This window comes from Pristiophorus japonicus, chromosome 19, assembly GCF_044704955.1.
Source record: "Pristiophorus japonicus isolate sPriJap1 chromosome 19, sPriJap1.hap1, whole genome shotgun sequence".
NCBI lineage: Eukaryota > Metazoa > Chordata > Chondrichthyes > Pristiophoridae > Pristiophorus > Pristiophorus japonicus.
In genome coordinates this window covers 36705163-36724015 of record NC_091995.1, presented here as the reverse complement: position 1 = coordinate 36724015, position 18853 = coordinate 36705163, and the positions used below count along the sequence as shown (strand labels likewise).

Sequence of the window (18853 nt, the reverse complement as noted above, 5' to 3'; positions counted from 1 at the left end):
TCCCTTAATATCCAAAAATCTATCGATCTCTTTGTTGAATATACTCAATGACTGAGCCTCCACAGCCCTCCACAGCAGAGAATTCCAAAGATTCATCACCCTCTGAGTGAAGAAATTTCTCCTCATCTCAGGCATAAATTGCCAACCCCTTATTCTGAGACTGTGAGAACTGATTCGAGACTCCCCAGCCAGAGGAAGCATCCTCCCTTGCATCTACCCTGTCAAGCCCTGTAAGAATTCTGTATGTTTCAATGAGACCACCTAAACTCTCGAGAATATAGGCCTAGTCTACTCAATCTCCCTCATAGGACAATAATGTCATCTCGGTAATCCGTCTGGTGAACCTTCGTTGCACTCCCTCTATGGCAAGTATATCCTTCCTTCGGTAAGGAGACCAAAACTGTACACAATACTTTTGGTGTGCTCTCACCAGGGCCCTATTTAATTGCAGTTATATAACCACTTTTGAAATAAAGCTTGAATTAACCTGTTTATGTCTTCGTCTGTCAGGTGACAGCTGGGGATGGGACTATTGGAAGAGAAATCAGTGAAGCAAAGAAAATTGTGCATCTCTACCAATCCAGGAGCAAGAGCTACCTCCATGTCAACGTAGCTCATAACGTCTATGATCCAGCGAGTTCATTTTCAGCAGATATTAAAGCTGTCACTCCTCCAGGCAGTGGAAATATCAAATACTATTATTATATGGTTAGTACACAATTATAACATCATTGCTTGGAAACTCAATTGATTATACATATATGAATGCACGGTAATAGAGAGAATGTAGAAAGAACTCTCATTTTTAATCCGCCTTATTAGTTTTGGGTAAATCCCAAAAAGAATATTATCCAATTTGTTACATTTAAACTATATTGGCCCTGAATTTGTGGCCCCTATTGGTGCATGTCGGGTGCGTATCGCCTAAACCCGGAACTTGCCATCTGTCAAGAATTCCCTGGACAGATCGCACACATCTGGAAGTAAAGAGCCTCTGCAGGCAGAGCGTTGGGCTATTTGCCCAGCGAATGCCCTTGAAATTCTTACAATTGATAAAAGCAAGTGTAAGGCCTGCTTTTATCAGCGTAAGACTTTTAAAGGACAGAAAGCACAATTTTTTCAATAATTTAAACATTTAAAATCCTGCTAAATAAGGTAAGTTTATTTTTAGACCCATTAAAAGATGTAAATTTATTTTTAAAAAAATTTAATTTTTGTTTTAAGTAATTAATTAAATTCCATTTTGATTAATTTTAAATATGTGATTTAAAAAATAATAATTTTACATGTTTGTCTGTTTTCTGGTGTATTCCCATTCATATTTATGGTGATTTCGGAATCACCATAAGTATGAATGGGAATACCCCTGCTTTGATTGGTTAGGTCAGTCCACATGATCTCAGGGACACTGGGCACCTCCTATAATACAACCCTTGGTCACCACTGCACTGAAGGGTCATCATAGATTATGTGCTCAAGTCCTGAGGTTTATCCTCCACATTTGAAAATGTAATATTGATAAATAAAACTGCCAAATAATATCAATTACTCTCCCTTATTCAATCCTACCAACAACAACAACTTTTATTTATATAGCACCTTTAATGTAGTGAAACATCCCAAAGCACTTCACAGGAGTGTTATAAGACAAAACAGATAAATTTGACATCGCGCCCCACATAAGAAATGATGGCAGATGACTAAAAGCTTTGTTTAAAGAGGTAGGTTTTAAGGAGCGTCTTAAAGGAGGAAAGAGGTTTCGGAAGGTAGTTACAGAACTCAGGGCCCAAGCAGCTGAATGCACGGCCACCGATAGTTGAGCAGTTATAATCAGAGGTGCTCAAGAGAGCAGAATTAGAGGAGCGCAGATACCTTGTGCGGCTGAAAGAGATTATAGAGATAGGGAGGGACGAGGCCATGGAGGGATTTGTAAACAAGGATGAGAATTATAAAATTGAGGCGTTGCTTAATCGGGAGCCCACGTAGGTCAACGAACACAGGGGTGATGTGTGATCGGGACTTGGTGCGAGTTAGGACATGGGCTTCTGAGTTTTGGATGACCTCAAGTTTACGTAGTGTAGAATGTGGGAGGCCAGCCAGGAGTGCATTGGAGTAGTCAAGTCTAGAGGTAACAAAAGCATGGATGAGGGCTTCAGCAGCAGGGTCGGAGACGGGCAATGCTGTGGAGGTGGAAATAGGCGGTTTTAGTTAAGCTGCGGATATGTGGCCAGAGGCTCATTTCAGGGTCAGATATGACACATAGGTTGTGAACAGTCTGGGAATCAAGTTATTTAATATATATTATTATAAATATAATTATAAATATAAATACCATGGGTTATTTAAATCAGTCCAATAAATGTCCCCCATTAATTCATGTAGTCCAATCACTAATTATTTAAGCTACTTTGAACAAGCTCTCTGATCACTTAGCCAAGCTGAATTAGTTGAAGACTCAATAACAGTCAATGCAGTAAATGTCTCGATTTTCCCCTATCTTCGGCATTAACATCGGCCGGAGATCACAATAACTACCTTGGGCGACAAGTCTTTTAAATGACAAAATAGCCTTTGCTGCATGGCCGAAACTAGATTAGATCATATATTGTAAATGCTCACGATTTCGCCTCCTTTGACATAATGGTTAGACATTGGATTTATTTTCCATGAGGTCACCGTTACTGGCATGGCCCCTCCCATAGTGCCAAAAATCAAACCTTTGAACTTCATAAACCACACATAATCTCGGAGCCAAGAGTTGAAATCCCATCAAGACAGCTGGGGAATTTAAATTTAGTTAATTAAATAAATCTTGAATAAAAAGCTAGTGTCAGTAATGGTGACCAGGAAATGACCGGATTATGGTTAGAACCCACCTGGTTCATTAATGTTCTTTAGGGAAGGAAATCTGCCATCTTTACCTGGTCTGGCCTATACGTGATTCCAGATCTGCAGCAATGTGGTTGTCTCTTAATTGCCCTGTGAAATTGCCAAGCAAGCCAGTTAGGGATGGACAATAAATGCTGAGTTTCCCAGCATCGCCCACATTCCATCAATAAATGAAAACAAGCATTTTGTAGAAGCTTATGTTACTCTGTATCATCATCATAGGCAGTCCCTCGGAATCGAGGAAGACTTGCTTCCACTCTTAAAATGAGTCCTTAGGTGTCTGTGCAGTCCAATACGAGAACCATAGTCCCTGTCAGAGGTGGGACAGATAGTCGTTGAGGGAAGAGGTGGGTGGGACCGGTTTGCCGCACGCTCTTTCCGCTGCCTGCGCTTGATTTCTGCATGCTCTTGGCGACGAGACTTGAGCATTTTGTAGATGCTTGTGTTACTCTCTACATGTTTTGTGAGATTGTTGTTTCTGTACATGCTGACATTGGAGTCCCTGTTTCCGCAGATTATCAGCAAAGGCAAAGTGCTACAAATGGATAGAATTTTAAAAACGGAATACACAACACTGACTCTCCCACTGAGCATCGCTCTGGTACCAACGTTCCGTCTTGTCCTCTACTATTACATAAATGTCGGAGACAAAACAGAAATGGTGGCAAATTCGGCATGGATTGATGTTAAGGATGTTTGTGAAGGAAAGGTATGAAAGTTCATCTGCGTTTTCAGAATTTTATGGAAAGCTGGGACATTGAATAAACTTAAGACAGAATAGACAGTTTCTTAACCAATAAGGGAATAAGGGGTTATGTGAAGCGGCCGGGGAAGTGGAGCTGAGTGCATAATCGGATCAGGCAAGACCGTATTAAATGGCGGAGCAGGCTCGAGGGGCCGTATGGCCTACTCCTGCTCCTATTTCTTATGTTCTTATGTTCTTAATCTTGAATTTTGCATTATAGTATCGACCAGGCTGGGGGAAAGGAACATTTTTACACCACTGATTTCGATAATCATTTAGGTCAGACAAAAGTGACTACCAGTGTTAATTACAAAATAAGCAGCTAGTTTCACAGATGTGCCCTGCATATCGGAATGTTTTGAAGCGAGATTAAGCTGTGGAGAAGCTTCCATTTTGCGAAGAAGAAAGGCAAATATTTAAACAAATTAAATTGGGATAAGTAGAAACCAACGCAAAGAATCACACCTGCCTACCTTATTCTGAAATATGAGATTGAGAAATGATCACTGTGGATAGGCACAAGAACCAAAGGCGACGTAAGAAAAACGTTCTTTACGCAGCGAGTGGTTAGGATCTGGAATGCACTGCCTGAAAGGATGGTGGTGACAAACTCAATCTTATCTTGCAAAAGGAAGTTGGGTAAGTATCTGAAGGAAAAAGGTTGCAAGGCTACGGGGAAAGGGCAGGGAAGTGGGACTTGATGAGGATCGGCTTGGGCTCGATGGGCCGAATAGCGGCCTTCCATGCTGTGACCACAATGAATCTATGATTCCAGGCAGATATTATCTCTTTCTACCTGTTTGACTGGTGGAACATTTTAGCACTAAACCTCGCCTTCTGTTCAACGTGTACCCTTGGAACACCGCCGTCATCAATGGTTTCCATAGAGTCATAGGGCTAGACTTTACACTTTTGTGCAGACTGCCCAAAAATGGGTGGTAAATATGAGTTTTGAGATTGCCGGATTATCGCCCATTTTCAAAACCCTAACTTTCCATTTTTTTAAATGGGCGTTACCGCGAGCTATCTGAAATGGGCGTTAACGTAAAATTTGTTTGAGCTTCTGCCATAAAGTGTCGCCGTCCATAGCAATGGCATGACAACGCTCGTTTCCTGCGCTTCCGGAGGTCAGGGGTCATCATTACATGCGCAGAAGAAGACAGAGAGAGGGAGCAGAGAGGAATTGAAAGCATGTGTCGGTGTGGTGTATGTGTTTGTTTGGCTGTTTTAGGAGGTAGGAGGGAGATTTTCGACCAGCAGAAAGAATTCTGAGCAAAAATTAATGTGTTCCCACCGAGATATTTGCGGAAATTTGGTTGTTACAATGGAAGGGATGGAGGAGGTGACCCAGCACGCTGTGGAGACTGACGCAGTGAGCTGGGAGAGGAACAATGGGGAGGATGAAAAAGAGCGAGGAGATTCTCGGACGAGACAAATGCCTCCCTCATGCAGGAGGTCGAGTCACGCTGGGGTCAATTGATACAGGGAGGGCGTGTGAAGCCTACCTCAAAGGCCGACCACAGAATATGGGCCCAGATAGTCGAGGTGGTCTCATCGGCGACCAACAAGGTGCGTGAGGGCAACCAGTGCCGCAAACGATGGAATGACCCTGTCGGATCCGCCAGAGTAAGTATTACATTGATTTCCATGTACTTATATATTTAAATAATTTGATTTGTAAGTGTAATGAGCGATTAAAATGAGATGTAATGTCTTGTACTTATACCGGGAATGTTGTACTCAAAGCCTGCATTCATGGTGTACGTCTTTAGATAAAAAATGATATGTTTCATAATAATCATGATTACATCTGTCGATTATGTTTTGTATCAGTCTCTGTGACAGTACCTAACAATGATATCATGCAATGATCTCATGCCATGTCGTGCTGTTGTTACCTTTTACGGAAGAAGCTTTGCAAGAGTAGGATCGAGCAGAGGCGAACGGGTTGGGGGGGCCACCAGTCATCAGCGAGCTGACAGACATCGAGGAGCGGGTACTGGCACTGCATGATGTAAAGTCAATAGATGCCACACCCACTCATATCCGACCAGTAATATATTATCGATGATTGATCAAAGTGTTCTCTAAATAATGATGGCCTGATGGGAATCATTGCAATGCAGAATTTGGTCATGGTCATGAAATTTGGTCATGGTCATGATGTCTGTGACGATTTTGAAAGTGGTGCTGCTTTTGTCGTGCATATGCTGTGTATAGTGTGTGAATCTATCACCCGCTTCTCCTTTAATAACCTTATTTGTGTTTTGCAGCTCAGCCAGCAGCGTGGCCCCAGCCAAGACCACCGAGTCCAGAAACTGGGGATGTGGAGCCGGACTCACTGGACGAACGGACATCTGGTGCTGAGGAGCACCAATTCTCGCCCGTGGATTTGCTGGGTCCGTTCTCCACGGATGACAGTGCGGACTGTGAGGAGCCTGCATCGCCAGGCTCCATAACACATTCCACCCCAAGGCCACCTAGTGCTCCTGCGGCTATTCCCACCTCCACCGTGGAGGTTCCAGGCCCAAACACCTCGCCACAGGGCACCCGAGGTGTCTCCAGGACAGCACCGAGCGGAAGATGGTTAGACGCGGCAGGTCTGCTCTACGAGCGGCTGATCAAGCAGGGACATGGTAGACTTGTCCAGGAGGAGTGTTGACAAAGGTCAGCAGATCCTACAGACTATCCAACAGCTGGCCAGCATGTCCGCCACCATGACGGAGTAGGTGCCATGGATAGTGGAGGCACTGGAGCTGATAGCCAGGAACACTGGTGGCAGAGGCCTCCCAGTGGTCCCAGAGCGGGGCACTGCACCCCAAGGTGCCGCAACCCCATTGCCAATGACACATGAGAGCCAGGAGGAAGATCCTGCTTCTGGCTCGGAGCACGTTCCTGCCTCGGGACCGTCCTCTCCCATATCCATCCAACCACCGGTTCTGCCTTCATCCACCCCATGAAGCAGCACCTGAGGAGCTCCTCAGCCAGGCGACTTGAAGTCAGGAGGGGAAGGGGAAGGGGTAGAGATGGGGAGAAGAAGGGTGGGGGAAAGAAAGTGAGGTGCTTGGCTGCAGGTGATGGCTTGGTAATATTTCCATGTTGTTGTAGCAATTTTATTGGGAGGTTTGGGGGAAGAGGGGAGGGGCTACCTTGTTAGTTTGCATTTGTGTTCTGCGTTGCTGGAAATGTTGACCATTTGATTGATGTAAATGTGATACATTTGTTGTAGGGTGGGGTGCGGGTGGGGTGTTTTTTACAGTTATAATTATGATTTCCAAAATTTTCGGATTAAATGTTTTTTATTTAACATCACTTTGTACCTTGTTGCGCATCTTCTCAGATAGCTGCACCATTACACGCTGGTGATTCCTTAACATGAAAGTGTTTCATTAAACTTAACTTGAATCAACTTAAACTTTAACTGTCACCAAGGTGATGCCCACCATTGATGTATGACCTGCGCACACACAGCAGTGTTGCAGCTTTGTAAATACCAACAACGGTATTTCAAGCAAAGCGCTCATTTATGAGCTCCTGACATAAGAGTCTTGCAGCTATGATGCCACCACAGGCCCTTTCCGATGGTCTAGAGGGGAGTGGGGGCATGGTTTCAGCATCAGCCTGATTATCTGGGCCGATGTCAGTGTTTACCTCCTCGTCCTCCTCTTCCTCTCTCTCCTGAGGTGGACCGTCAGTCCCTTCCAGCAATTCTTGTCCTCTCCTGATAGCCAAGCTGTGCAGCATGCAGCACACCACCACGAATTGAGTTACCTGCTCAGGGTGATATTGTAGCTCGCCTCCTGAATGCTCCAGGCATCTAAAGCACTGCTTAAGCACTCCAATGGTTTTCTTGACGACATTGTGTGTGGCTCGGTGGCTTTCGCTGTATCGCTTCTCGGCTTCTGTGTGGGTGATACGCAGGGGGGTCATCGGCCAGGTGACGAGGCCATATCCTTTGTCACCAAGCATCCTGCATTGACCTTGTGGCTGCCTGATAAACGTCAGATACAGCGCTCTCACGCAGGACGTGAGCATCATGGATGCTGCCCGGAAATTTGGCATTCACTGCCATAATAATTTGCTGGTGGTCGACAACCAGTTGCACATTGAGGGAGTGGAATCCCTTTCACTTCCGAAAAACCTCTGCATCCTGAAAAGGTGCCCGCATCGCAATGTGCGTACAGTCTATTGCTCCCTGCACCTTGGAGAAGTTAGCAATTTGGTAGAATCCTAGAGCCCTCTCAGTCTGAGCCTCCCTGGTCATAGGGAAGCTGATAAAGTCCATCCTGCGTGCGTAAAGGGCTTCAGTGACCTGTTGAATGCAGCAATGTGTGGCATGCTGAGATATAGTGCAAATGTCATATTCCATCAAATCGTGCATTTCACTACTGATATTCCACTCGGATTTTGTCCTTTAATCCAGATTACAATAAAAGATATGACCAAGCAGTATTATTCCCCAGCTGATACTGTTGACCTGTATATTGAAACTGAAGACAAAGGGAATGTGTATGTTGCCGTGGTCGATACAGCAATCTATATCCTCAACAACAAGAATAAACTTACGCCCAGCAAAGTAAGTGATTTACAGTGTGTGGTTTGTCGGGATTCGAAATCATTCTCTTTCAGTTTCTGTTTCAGAAAGCACTCTGGTTTAGGGAAAGCAACCTCAACCCTGCCTGTGCCCATTTATAATACCCTGTACGGGGGCTAACAGGAAAGTGATACAGTTTGCGGGTTTTGCCGCGTGGCCCTTTGCTCCAAGCTGTGCTCCCTTCTTTCTCAGAGCCGGCATCGAACACAAGGAGTGCGGTCAGACTGAGAGACCAACACTGCGGTATCGGGTAGAAACGGCCATACCTGAAGCCAGAAGTTGGGGTGTCGAAATTCAGTCCCGCCATTTTTGAGGCGGTATCACTGCCCGACTGCTGATTTTACCGCCAGGCATTTGGTGCAGCCTCAAACAGCCAAATTCAGTTTTAACGCCCAAAAGATGAGAGAGCAGCGCTAAAAAGTGGTGTTGCGCACGCATCCTCAGGCGGGAGCTCAGGAGGCCCACTGAGATTCCCGACGGGAGCCTGCTGCCCTGCTCGGGGAAAAAAAGGGAAGAAAAGAAAAAGAACTAAAATTTCTCCGATCCACACACACACACACTTCCCCACTCTTAAAACTAATGAAAACCTCTAGAAATAAATAAAGAGAGAAACTTATCTTCCTTTCTGGGTGATTCCACCACTTTTCTCAGGCTGTGAGAGCACCTACCGGTTCGGCATCCACACAAAGCTAATATCGCGATAGCTGCGTCAAAGCGGTGGGTAGTGTTAGCCGGCGTCTCTGCCAAAGAGCCGACTGAATTGCAGCCAGGGTGTGGACTGTGCTCTACGACGACGGTCGGCCTTTTCCGCCCCTCTGCCGTCTACCACCGGCGGTAAGAGGCGGCGTCCACAACCGAATTTCGACCCCCAGGGCATTTGAACCCTTAGACCGTGTACGCTGGGAGGCATCACAGATGATTCAGTCTCCATGGGTCCTCCACACAGATGCCACAGCCATCATGGGCAGTGGGAGTGCTTCAGAAATCCCGGTTGTCTCCCTCGCCAGGCCACCGGAACTGACATGGCAACTTTATTCCTACAATTTTTACCCAATTGAGATCAACGTAACAGAATATTAATCAATGCAATACTGAAAGATGAGGGTATCCCAAATTGGTGATTTAAAAAAATATAGTAGTCAGATTGGTTTGGTGTTATCCTGGTAAACTGGAGCTGTGTCTCCAAATGAAATCAAATGTGTGTATCTGTGTCTCATACTGAAAACAAATGTCCTTCTTCATATCTTTCTGCAAAAGTCCATTTGACTTGTGTCTGCGAATAGGTCTTTGAAGAGATGAATTCCTATGACCTGGGGTGCACGTTTGGAGGTGGTGCAAACAGTGTTCGTGTTTTCATGGATGCGGGACTGACTTTTATTTCCAGTGTCGACACCTCAGTACTTCGGGATGGTAAGCAAGCCATGTAAAAATAGGCGTAGGTTTGGATATGGAGAAAAGTGAAGTAAGATATGCATATAAAGAATTACTGAGCTTTATAGAAAGCTACAACAGTCTTTGAACCATCAGTTGCCTCAGATTGATGAATGTATGATTGAGGTTCATATTTATAGTACTGTTTAGATATTGTGCATTGAAGGGGAAGGAAGGAAGTCTTGCATTAATACAACGTCTTTCATGAACAGCGGATGTCTCAAAGCGCTTTTCAGCAAATGAAGTACTTTTGGAGTGTTGTCACTGTTGTAAAGTGGGAAACGCAGCAGCTAATTTGTGCACAGCAATTTCCTATAAGTAGCAACGTGATAACGGCCAGATAATCTGCAATAAATATTGGCCAGGACAACGGAGATAACTCCACTGCTATTCTTTGAAATAGTGGCAGTGGGATCTTTTACGTTCACTTGAGAGAACAGATGGGACCTCAGTTTAATGTCTCACCCGAAAGACAGCACCTCTGACAGTGGAGCGCTCCCTCAGCCCTGCACTGGAGTGTCAGCCTAGATTTTGTGTTCAAGTCCCTGGAGCGGGACTTGAACCCACAACCTGCTGACTCAGAGGCGAGTGTGCTCCCCACAGGTGAAGAAAAGTCGAAGCGTATTGTTAAAGAAAAAGACATTGGATGTGTTACTGTCGCGGCAATGAGGTTCTTTGATTTGGCTTAATGCAGTCGATCAAGTGGTACCAGGTAGCAAACGCAGACGTGCTCCATCAAGTTATAAGCCAATTTATTTAGCATTCAAAGATAAATGCACAGTATTCTGTAAATGTCAACAAAAGTTTCCTGTCTGGTATTTGCAATGTAACTTTGATGCTTGAAACATCTTCACTTGTTTCTTAAATGGCAAATCGCTACCATAGAGCAATTGAACTGCGAACCTCACTGCAGCCCTCAGACTGAAAGTTGTTGTGAGAGCAAGCAGTGAAATATAACATGAAAGATGAAGATTAAATGTAACATTATATAACATAAGAAATAAGAGCACGGCCCCTCGAGCCTGCTCCGCCATTCAATAAGATCATGGCTGATCATCGATCGCAACTTCACGTTCCCACCTGATCTCCATATTCCTTGATTCACCTAGAGTCCAAAAATATATCTATCCCAGCCTTGCATATACTCAATGACTCAGCTTCCACAGCCCTCTGGGGCAGAGAATTCCAAAGATTCACAACCCTCTGGGTGAACAAATTCCGTCCCCATCTCAGTCCTAAATGGCCTTCCCCTTATCCTGAGACGATGCCCCCTAGTTCTAGACACCAGCCAGGGGGAAACAACCTCTCAGCATCTAACCTGTCAATCCCCTTCAGACTCTTATGTGTTTCAATGAGATCACCTCTTATTCTTCTAAACTCCAGAGAGTATAGGTCCATGTTACACAATCTCTCATCATAAGACAGCCCTCTCATCCCAGGCATCAATCTAGCGAACCTTCATTGCACCATCTCCAAGGCAAGTATATCTTTCCTTAGATAAGGAGACCATAACTGTGCATAGCACTCCAGGTATGGTCTCACCAAGGCCCTGTACAATTGTAGCAAGACTTCCTTACTCTTATACTCCAAATGCCTTGCAATAAAGGACGATATGCCATTTGCTTTCCTTATTGCTTGCTGCACCTGCATGCTAGCTTTCTGTGTTTTTGCACGAGGACACCCAAATCTCTCTGAACACCAACATTTAAAAGTTTCTCATCTTTGAAAAAATATTCTGTTTTTCTATTCTTCCTACCAAAGTGAATAACCTCACATTTCCCTACATTATACTCCATCTGCCACCTTACTGCCCACTCATTTAGTCTATTTATATCCCTATGCAGACACTTCTCAGCTGTGTTCTCCTCACAGCCACTGTTCAACCAACTTTGTATCATCAGCACATTTGGATACATTACACTCGGTCCCTTCATCTAGGTCATTAATATAGATTGTAAATAGCTCAGGCCCCAACACTGATCCTTGTGGCACCCCACTAGTTGTGGGAATAGCACAAGCAAGTGGAGTTCAGGCAGAAGATCAGCCATGATCTTCTTGAATGGTGGAGCAGGCTCGAGGGGCCGTATCGTCTACTCCTGCTCCTATTTCTTACTTTTTTTTGTGCTTATGTTCATGTTTCTAACAACTGACAGAATAACACAGCTCCGTTGACTTTATTGTGAAAAAAATGAATAATTTTTTACACATTATCAATCACTTCTTGGTTTCTTCATTAGTGGTTACAGTGCAGATTTAAGGTCAAGGTAAGATACTCCGAGCTGTTCTTGAAAGGTACAGATGATGCTTGATAGTCCGGGTACTATTTAGGACTCAGGGCAAGGCAGTTTAATGTGAGCACTTGGTAGTTTGCTTGCTGACGTTATGCCTCGATGAGACATTATCTTGCATGTGAATAAAACTATAGGGCTGGAAATTCGTCTCAGGCAGTTGCACGAACCGGGCAGGATAGGATCGGTCACCGTTACACGTAGGAACTGATATTCAGTTCCATTGCAGTCGTTGCATCTCATTATCAGGTGCTACGCAAATGGACGACCGACCTGATGCCGCACGTTTAGTGCCACCACCCCAGATGAATTTCTACCCCAATTTAGAAGTGATTACGGAATTAATCAATTCAAACATTGCACGCGCTCAGCATTCAGGTCTTTGCCTATTGAGCATTGTGTCTGGGATAAAAGCTTGCGGCGAATGTATGTGCAGGACAGAGCCAATTGGGGTCATTTTAACTCCAAGCGCATCAAAGTTATTTTTTTTTAATGAACTATTGTTGCCTCCTGATAGGATATTCCTGCAAAACAGATGGCAAGAGGATGAAAAGATCGCTGGAACTTCAAGCACAGTACATAGGAAAATGTAAGAAAGAACTCATTATCCAGTATATTTAATTTCAAGACACACATCGCTTAAAAAAGCTCACAATTGCCACAGGGTTTGTCGTTGTGCTGCACGCTTATTGTGGTTGGAATTTCTTTGCTATTTTAATGTTTCATGTACCCATTTTAAAGTAAAAAGTGTTGTTACCTCCCTTATAAAAATGAACAAAGCAAGTTATGACGATGGTATGAGCACAGCTTAATTTTGAGGCAATAGAGTTCTCGATCACTTTTCCCCAATTTCCCCATCATGCCAGTTTTCCAGTTGTACTTGGGGGCAGTGTTGATGTTATCTACTTGATGCTCCAAGGAAGCTATAATATCATTAATTGCTGAGAGGATTAAATGGAAAATCATAGTTGGGTGGCCATTTCAGCTATTGGTGATCGTGATCTGCCCACTCACCTAACCTGTCCAAGTCACCCTGCAGCCTCTGAGCATCCTCCTCACAGCTCACACTGCCACCCAGCTTAGTGTGATCTGAAAACTTGGAGATATTACATTCAATTCCTTTGTCTAAATCATTAATGTATATTGTAAATAACTGGGGTCCCAGCACTGAACCTTGCGGTACCCCACTAGTCATTGCCTGTCATTCTGAAAAGGACCCATTTATTCCTACTCTTTGCTTCCTGTCTGCCAACCAGTTCTCTATCCACATTAATGCATTACCACCAATACCATGTGCTTTAATTCTGCACACCAATCTCTTGTGTGGGACCTTGTCAAAAGCCTTTTGAAAGTCCAAATACACCACACCCACTGGTTCTCCCTTGTCCACTCTACTCGTTACATCCTCAAAAAATTCGAGAAGATTTGTCAAGCATGATTTCCCTTTGATAAATCCATGCTGACTTGGACCGATCCTGTCACTGCTTTCTAAATGCGCTGCTATTACAGAATGGACTCCAGCATTTTCCCAATGACAGATGTTAGGCTCACTGGTCCATAGTTTCCTGTTTTTTAAACAGGGGCATTATATTTGCGGTTTTTCAATCCACTGGGAACGTCCCAGAATGCAGGGAATTTTGGTAGATTATAACCAATGCATCCACAATCTCTGCTGCCACTTCTCTTGAGACGCTAGGATATAAGCCATCAGGTCCAGGGGACTTGTCTGACTTTAGTCCCATTATTTTACTTAGTACTACTTCATTGGTGATAGTGATTGTCTTAAGTTTCTCCCTCCCTATAGCCCCTTGATTATCCACTATTGGGATGCTCTTTATTGTATAATTTACAATGTCATTTGAATTTCTCTTTTTTAGTTTTTTGCCTGTGTCTATCTGCATGCACATTTTGGCTGCCGCTTCGGACCCGAGCCTTTAACTTCATACTTCTTTCTCACACTTTTTTCTCTTTCCCTCGATGGTGAATATCTAACGTGTTGTAAAATTGTTGTGATGCGCCGTGGGACTTTTTCCTGCAATAAAGTCGCTATATAAATAAAAGTTATTATTATTTGTCCAGCCTCCGCTTAAATACATCGATACTATTCGCTTCAACCACTCCCTGTGGCAGCGAGTTCCACATTCTCACCATTCTCTGGGTAAAGAAGTTTCTTCTGAATTATCTATTTGATTTCTTGGTGACTATCTTATATTGATGGCCTCCAGTTATGCTCTTTCCCACAAGTGGAAACATTCTCTCTGTACCTGCTCTATCAAAACCTTGCATCTTTTGAAAGACCTCTATTAGGTCACTCCTCAGCCTTTTTTCAAGAGAAATGAGACCCAGCCTGTTCATCCTCTCCTGATATGTATACCCTCGCATTTCTTGTATCATCCTTGTAAATCTTCTCTGAGCCCTCTCCAATGCCTCTATATCCTTTTTTATAATATGGCGACCAGAACTGTACGCAGTACTTGAAGTGTGGTCTAATCAAGGTATGATACAGGTTTAGCGTAACTTCATTACTTTTCAATTCCATCCCTCTGGAAAGAAACCCTTGTTTGCTTTTTTATGGCCTTGCTAACCTGTGTCGCTACTTTTAGTGATTTGTGTATTTGTACTCTGAGATCCCTTTGTTCCTCTACCCCACCTAGACTCACACCCTCCAAGTAATAAGTGGCCTCACGATTCTTCCTCCCAAAATATAATACCTCACATTGATCTGCGTTGAATTTCATTTTACACAATCGCTTTCAGTTAAAATTACTCCCTTTGGTATTAGCACATTAACAGTTAGCATATTGTCTGTTATTTAAGCAATATTGTTGTAAAAGTGTTAATGGGGCAGAAATTCCAACCTCCTGGGTCCGTACGGAGTGTGTGCGGATCCGGGAAGGCATCGCAAAAGCCGGTTTTCAGTGCACAATGCGCATGCGCTGAAAACCGGATTTTCTGATCTGTCAGTCTGGGGCTTGACAGATCCTCCATATCTCAGGGAGCGAGGACATTTGCATGGGCAAGGTTGTGGGATTTACTCATATCTCACCCAGCAAATGTCCTCAAAACTCTTGGGCCTGATAAAAGCAGGTACATAGCCTATTTTTACAGGTGTAAGAGTTTTAAAATACACAAAAACATTTTAAAATAAAATTATAAAAACACATGTTGTTGTTACAAACTCTACCCACTATGGTAAGTTTATTTTAAACCGTAATTAAAAAAATCTTTTCAAAAAATCGGAAAAATATATATGTTTTTAATACATAATAACTTTAATTTAAATTAATAAAAATATGTTGTGTATTTTTTCTATTTTTCATTATTGGTTTTGTGTTTTTTGGGGACTGGTTCCCATTCATAATAATGGGAACTTACGGAGTTCCCATTATTACGAATGAAAACATAATTTACCTGATTGGCTGCCCAGAGCCATGTGACTGCAGCTCCAGCCCTGTGCACGTCCTGATATGCACGCGCTGCGATGCGCAGTCAGTGGAGGCCTCAGGATCGAGAACTCGCATGGGTGCAGCTGGAACACGTAGGTGTGCATTTTTTGAAAAATGTTTTCCCGATCATCCGCAGGAAGCAGCCAAACCGGATTTCTGGGCCATTAACTGATCAGAAATAACAGTTAGTGGAATATTGTACAAGGGGTGTAATCTTGACTTTGGCTGATAATATAAAACATGTGATAGCAGCCCAGCCGCCCATTCTCGATTGGGCCGAGAATTGAGGTGGGAGGCTTCCTTCGTACGAATGCCTCTGACGCAAAAAAAATCTGCGAAACTACCTGTTTTTCCCGGAGGAACGTAGGATTCCGGTCTGAGGCCTTCATTCTCTGCGCAGCATACCGGGAGATGTTTTCCACATACGAACGCATCTGCTGGAACCACATGGGTCTGGACCACCAATCCCTATCTAGTATTCTCATTGATAAAAATGGGAACGCCATTTGTACGGAGCTCCCATTACTATCAATAAGAATAACCCCCTAAAACAAGAAACACAGCCCAATAATTAAAAAGAAACACCTCACCTATTTAAAAGGAATTGAAATTAAATGTCATTAAATGATTTAGAAAAAAGAATATTCTTTGGACATTTTTTTGAATGTGTTTTGATAGGGTTAGAAACATAGAAAAACAGGTGCAGGAGTAGACCATTCAGCCCTTCGAGCCCGCACCGCCATTCAATAAGATCATGGCTGATCATTCCTTCAGTACATCTTTCCTGCTTTTTCTCCATATCCCTTGATCCCCTGAACTGTAAGAGCCATATCTAACTCCCTCTTGAATATATCCAGTGAACTGGCATCAACAACTCTCTGCGGCAGGGAATTCCACAGGTTAACAAGTCTCTGAGTGAAGAAGTTTCTCCTTATCTCAGTCCTAAATGGCCTACCCCTCATCCTAAGACTATGTCCCCTGGTTCTGGACTTCCCCAACATCGGGAACATTCTTCCCGCATCTAACCTGTCCAGTCCCGCCAGAATCTTATACGTTTCTATGAGATCCCCTCTCATCCTTTTCAACTCCAGTGAATAAAGGCCCAGGTGATCCAGTCTCTCCTCATATGACAGCCCAGCCATCCCTGGAATCAGTCTGGTGAACCTTCGCTGCACTCCCTGAATAGCAAGAACGTCCTTCCTCAGATTAGGAGACCAAAACTGAACACAATATTCCAGGTGAGGACTCACTAAGGCCCTGTACAACTGCAGTAAGACCTCCCTGCTTCTATATTCAAATCCCCGAGCTATGAAGGCCAACATACCATTTGCCTTCTTTACCGCCTGCTGTACCTGCATGCCCACTTTCAGTGACTGATGAACCATGACACCCAGGTCTCGTTGCACCTCCCCTTTTCCTAGTCTGCTGCCATTCAGATAATATTCTGCCTTTGTGTTTTTGCCGCTAAAATGGATAACCTCACATTTATCCACGTCATACTGCATTTGCCATGCATTTGCCCACTCACCTAACCTGTCCAAGTCACCCTGCAACCTCTTAGCGTCCTCCTCACAGCTCACTCCGCCACCCAGCTTAGTGTCATCTGCAAACTTGGAGATATTACACTCAATTCCTTCATCCAAATCATTAATGGACAGGATTTTTAATATAAAAAAATGAGTGATTAACTTAAATTTTTCTATGTTTTAAAAGTGTTACACTGGCAAAAGTAAGCTATGTGTCTGCTTTCACCAGGCATAAAAGTTTGAAGGACATTCGCTGGGCATGAGTTGGGCAAATAGCCCAATCTCTCCCGCATGGATGTCCTTCTCCCAGGGATGCATCGAAGAAATTTAGACAGATCGAAAAAGCCGGTTTTCGGCGCATGCGCATCACGCCCCGAGGCCTCGCTGGGTGCGTGTGCACATTGTATGGACCTGGCAAGGCCACAATTTTAAGCCCATTAACAATATTGCCTTTAATTGGAAAAAGAGTCGGAGAGCGATAGTGATAGGAGATTCAATTGATAGGGGAATAGATAGGTGTTTCTGCGGCTGCAACCGAGACTCCAGGATAGTATGTTGCCTCCCTGGTGCAGGACATTCTAAAAAGGGAGGGAGAACAGCCAGTTGTCGTGGTGCACATTGGTACCAACGACATAGGTAAAAAAAGGGATGAGGTCCTACGAAACGAATTTAAAGAGCTAGGAGCTAAATTAAAAAGTAGGACCTCAAAAGTAGTAATCTCGGGATTGCTACCAGTACCACATGCTAGTCAGAGTAGGAATTGCAGGATAGCGCAGATGAATACGTGGCTTGTGCAGTGGTGCAGCAGGGAGGGATTCAAATTCCTGGGGCATTGGAACCGGTTCTGGGGGAGGTGGGACCAGTACAAACCGGACGGTCTGCACCTGGGCAGGACTGGAACCAATGTCCCAGGGGGAGTGTTTGCTAGTGCTGTTGGGGAGGAGTTAAACTAATATGGCAGGGGAATGGGAACCAATGGAGGGAGACAGAGGGAAACAAAAAAGAGACAAAAGCAAAAAACAGAAAGGAGATGAGAAAAAGTGGAGGGCAGAGAAACGCAAGACAAAGAACAAAAAGGGCCACTGTACAACAAAATTCTAAAAGGACAAAGGGTGTTAAAAAAACAAGCCTGAAGGCTTTGTGTCTTAATGCAAGGAGTATCCATAATAAGGTGGATGAATTAACTCTGCAAATAGATGTTAACAAATATGATGTATTTGGGATTACGGAGACGTGGCTCCAGGATGATCAGGGCTGTGAACTCAACATCCAGGGGTATTCAACATTCAGGAAGGATAGAATAAAAGGAAAAGCAGGTGGGGTAGCATTGCTGGTTAAAGAGGAGATTAATACAATAGTTAGGAATGACATTAGCTTGAATGATGTGGAATCTATATGGGTGGAGCTGCAGAACACCAAAGGACAAAAAAACATTAGTAGGAGTTGTGTACAGACCTCCAAACAGTAGTAGTGATGTTGGGGAGGGCATCAAACAGGAAATTAGGGGTGCATGCAATAAAGATGCAGCAGTTATATTGGGTGACTTTAATATGCACATCGATTGGGCTAACCAAACTGGAAACAATACGGGGGAGGAGGATTTCCTGGAGTGCATCAGGGTTGGTTTTCCAGACCAATATGTCGAGGAACCAACTAGGGGAGAGGCCATCTTAGACTGGGTGTTGTGTAATGAGAGAGGATTCATTAGCAATCTCGTTGTGCGAGGCCCCTTGGGGAAGAGTGACCATAATATGGTGGAATTCTGCATTAGGATGGAGAATGAAACAGTTAATTCAGAGACCATGGTCCAGAACTTAAAGAAGGCTAACTTTGAAGGTATGAGGCGTGAATTGGCTAGGATTGATTGGCGAATGATACTTGAGGGGTTGACTGTGGATGGGCAATGGCAGACATTTAGAGACTGCATGGATGAA

The 18853-nt window shown here is 43.9% G+C and overlaps 1 protein-coding gene across 1 annotated transcript in view; it reads left to right on the top strand.

The window, feature by feature from the left end:
* LOC139230173 (complement C4-like) overlaps positions 1–18853 on the top strand; it is a 192202-nt gene that overhangs the window by 38110 nt on the left and 135239 nt on the right. Inside the window, exons 10-14 of the mRNA XM_070862015.1 lie at positions 511–708; positions 3404–3598; positions 8058–8210; positions 9512–9638; positions 12465–12536. Of these exons, the coding sequence (XP_070718116.1) occupies positions 511–708; positions 3404–3598; positions 8058–8210; positions 9512–9638; positions 12465–12536 (745 nt within the window). The remainder of the gene's footprint in view (positions 1–510; positions 709–3403; positions 3599–8057; positions 8211–9511; positions 9639–12464; positions 12537–18853) is intronic.